Source organism: Penaeus japonicus, unplaced genomic scaffold (assembly GCF_977035675.1).
Source record: "Penaeus japonicus unplaced genomic scaffold, GWHDUDI00000001_assembly GWHDUDI00000019, whole genome shotgun sequence".
Classification (NCBI taxonomy): Eukaryota; Metazoa; Arthropoda; class Malacostraca; order Decapoda; family Penaeidae; genus Penaeus; species Penaeus japonicus.
The window spans coordinates 25859861-25862360 of record NW_028234421.1 but is presented as its reverse complement, the minus strand read 5'-3'; the positions used below and the strand labels follow the sequence as shown (position 1 = coordinate 25862360).

Here is a 2500-nt window from a genome sequence, read left to right as displayed (position 1 = left end):
AGTTTTTTTTTAAACAAAATTTCCCCCTTTGGAGAATATCAAGTTTAAATCTTTATGCAGGAAAAATATCAAAACAATTAAGAACATTTGAATAAATGAATACATTTTATTTATCAGTTCAACAAACCATTTCTTTAAGAAGAAAAAATATATACCAGCCAAGGGTCACAAATCTCTTTTTAAATACATATATAATGTCTATAAAAAAAAAAAATTGAATTGGGCTGGTGAGAGACGGGGAGTCCTCACTTCAGCCTAACATCATCAATCATCAAAACACAAAGTTTGTACATGACACATATGGGGACAGAGAGAGAGAAAAAAAAATAGAAAGAAGTATATAGCGTTGATAAGTAAATTGATTATATTTTCCATTTTACACATCGCCTTAAATAGCTTTCTCTAAGCCAAACTCTGGGTACATCTGTAATAACTCTTGAAGTCACTGTAAAACTAGTTATTCAGAATCACAACTGCTTCCTCATTTATCTTTTTTTGTGGGGTGATCACTTTTATATATATGTATAATATATATTCATCAAAAGTCTGATGTCTCTAGAAGGCTTTGCACTTCCCCAAATGTATATATATACAGTGTATATATAAAATTCTTGTTGAAAAAAACAAAATGTCTTTACTAACAGTTTTGTGAAAGGGTGGAATAAAGCCATTAGTGTTCTCCCTTTTTTTATATATGTAATACAAATTCACTTTAAACACGAGAGAGTTTCCTTTTACAGTCACTTGAAACAACTGCCTTAAAAGGGGCCATTCGCATCACAAAACTATATATATGTATGTCTATTTATATAGCCTTATGGACTTTCTAAAAGCTAGTGAATTCATATATACATATAGATATATAAATATATATATATATATCCTTTGGCTTCAGCACACGAACAAGAAAATAAAACATTATTGTCTATCTCCCGTCTTTTGCCTTCGTGTCTTAAGCCCTTGTTGCTCCTGTATTATTATGAAAGAGAGAGATTTTTCGTCTTTCGTGATTTCGAGTTCGAGTGACAGTATCATATGTAACACGTCATGCCTGGCAATGAAGGCACGTTTCGTTATAGTTTATATGATATGTTTATATGTATATAAACACACTCTCCCACTTGATCTTCGAGTGAGCGTTTATTTTTTATTTTTTTTATAAACAGTCGAGAAAGTTTATAAAGTTATTTATTTTAAGTGAGATCGACGAAAGATTTCGTGTTTGTTTTTATATGGTTATTAATATCTCTTGATTGCTGGGGGATACACACACCCGGTAGTTTCTTCATGGTAAAACACAAAGTCTGTTTTTTTTTTGTTTTTTTTTTTACTATCTCTCTTTTATAGATATATATAAAATCTATATTCATCTTAGACTTTCGGTTTTAAGTGCACTTGGTCTGAAAGCGTCTGTCTCTCTCTCTTCTTGTGGGGTCGAAACACCTAAGACAAAATTGAGTTCGTTTTCTTCTTTCCGCGAGGGGTTAAGACGGTTTGAAAGAAAAACGCCCAAATCGCCGGTATAAATAAGGGTTAAAATTGTATATATCCGGTACAAACCAAAGCAAATAATTGGATCGACAAACAATATAGATATATACCATTTCAAGAAAAAATAATTAAAAATACTTGAACATTTATTTGAAAGAAAACTACAGACAAACCGGAAACCGCACTGCGACATGAAACATCATTGCTAATAATCAAATCAATATTGCCATCAAGCAATCAATAAAACTCTTATGACAAACCTACTTTGACCAAACAGGAGAGAACAAATAAAACAACAACTAGATTTTTTTTGTTTGTTTGTTTTACCTTGTTTCAAAGTAATACCATATACGGATTTTTTTGCTCCCTACCTTGATGTGATATGAGTTGATCTTGTGTCTCGGTAGCGCATTGAAGCTGCTGAAGTCTAGTCTTCTTGCAAACAGCCCGCCACCCGATCCATGTCTGTTGAAGAGAGGAAAATATCGGTTAGAATTTTCACTAGATATACATATATATATAATTAGAAATATTTTTAGAAATGTTTTCTTCTTGGAGGGTCCTTTTTTAGGAACTTGTATCTTGGGATTATTTGGAAAGATATATTTTTAGGTCATTTATAAATATATTCTAGGGGGTTATTTAGAAATATATATATATATTTTTAGAAATGTACTTTTAATGTATTTTTTTGGTTCTTTTGCTTAATGACATCATAGATATATTTCATGTGTTTTTTGACAATTAAGAAAAGAACTTGATTATGATTTAGAAGTATATTTCTACAAAATAATTTAGGAATATATTTCTGAAACATATACGGTAAAAAAATGTCAATTCATGAGATAATTAATACTTTAAAAAATTTATATCAATCATCGTCCACCGAGAGATTTCGAAAAATGTCTTTAAAAATGTACGCTGAAAATTAGAAGGTAATAAACTCAACTCAGATACGTAGCGTTTGAAACACATAAATCAAATGGTCTATTAGAGAGCACATATAAAT

The 2500-nt window shown here is 30.4% G+C and overlaps 1 protein-coding gene across 1 annotated transcript in view; it reads right to left on the bottom strand.

Annotated features, from left to right (window-relative positions):
- Positions 1-1956, bottom strand: part of heca (hdc homolog, cell cycle regulator) — a gene marked incomplete at its 5' end in the record, with an annotated part of 70143 nt that extends 68187 nt beyond the window's left edge. Inside the window, 1 exon segment of the mRNA XM_086547582.1 lies at positions 1863-1956. Within this exon segment, the coding sequence (XP_086403708.1) occupies positions 1863-1956 (94 nt within the window).
- Positions 1957-2500: the final 544 nt, after the last annotated feature.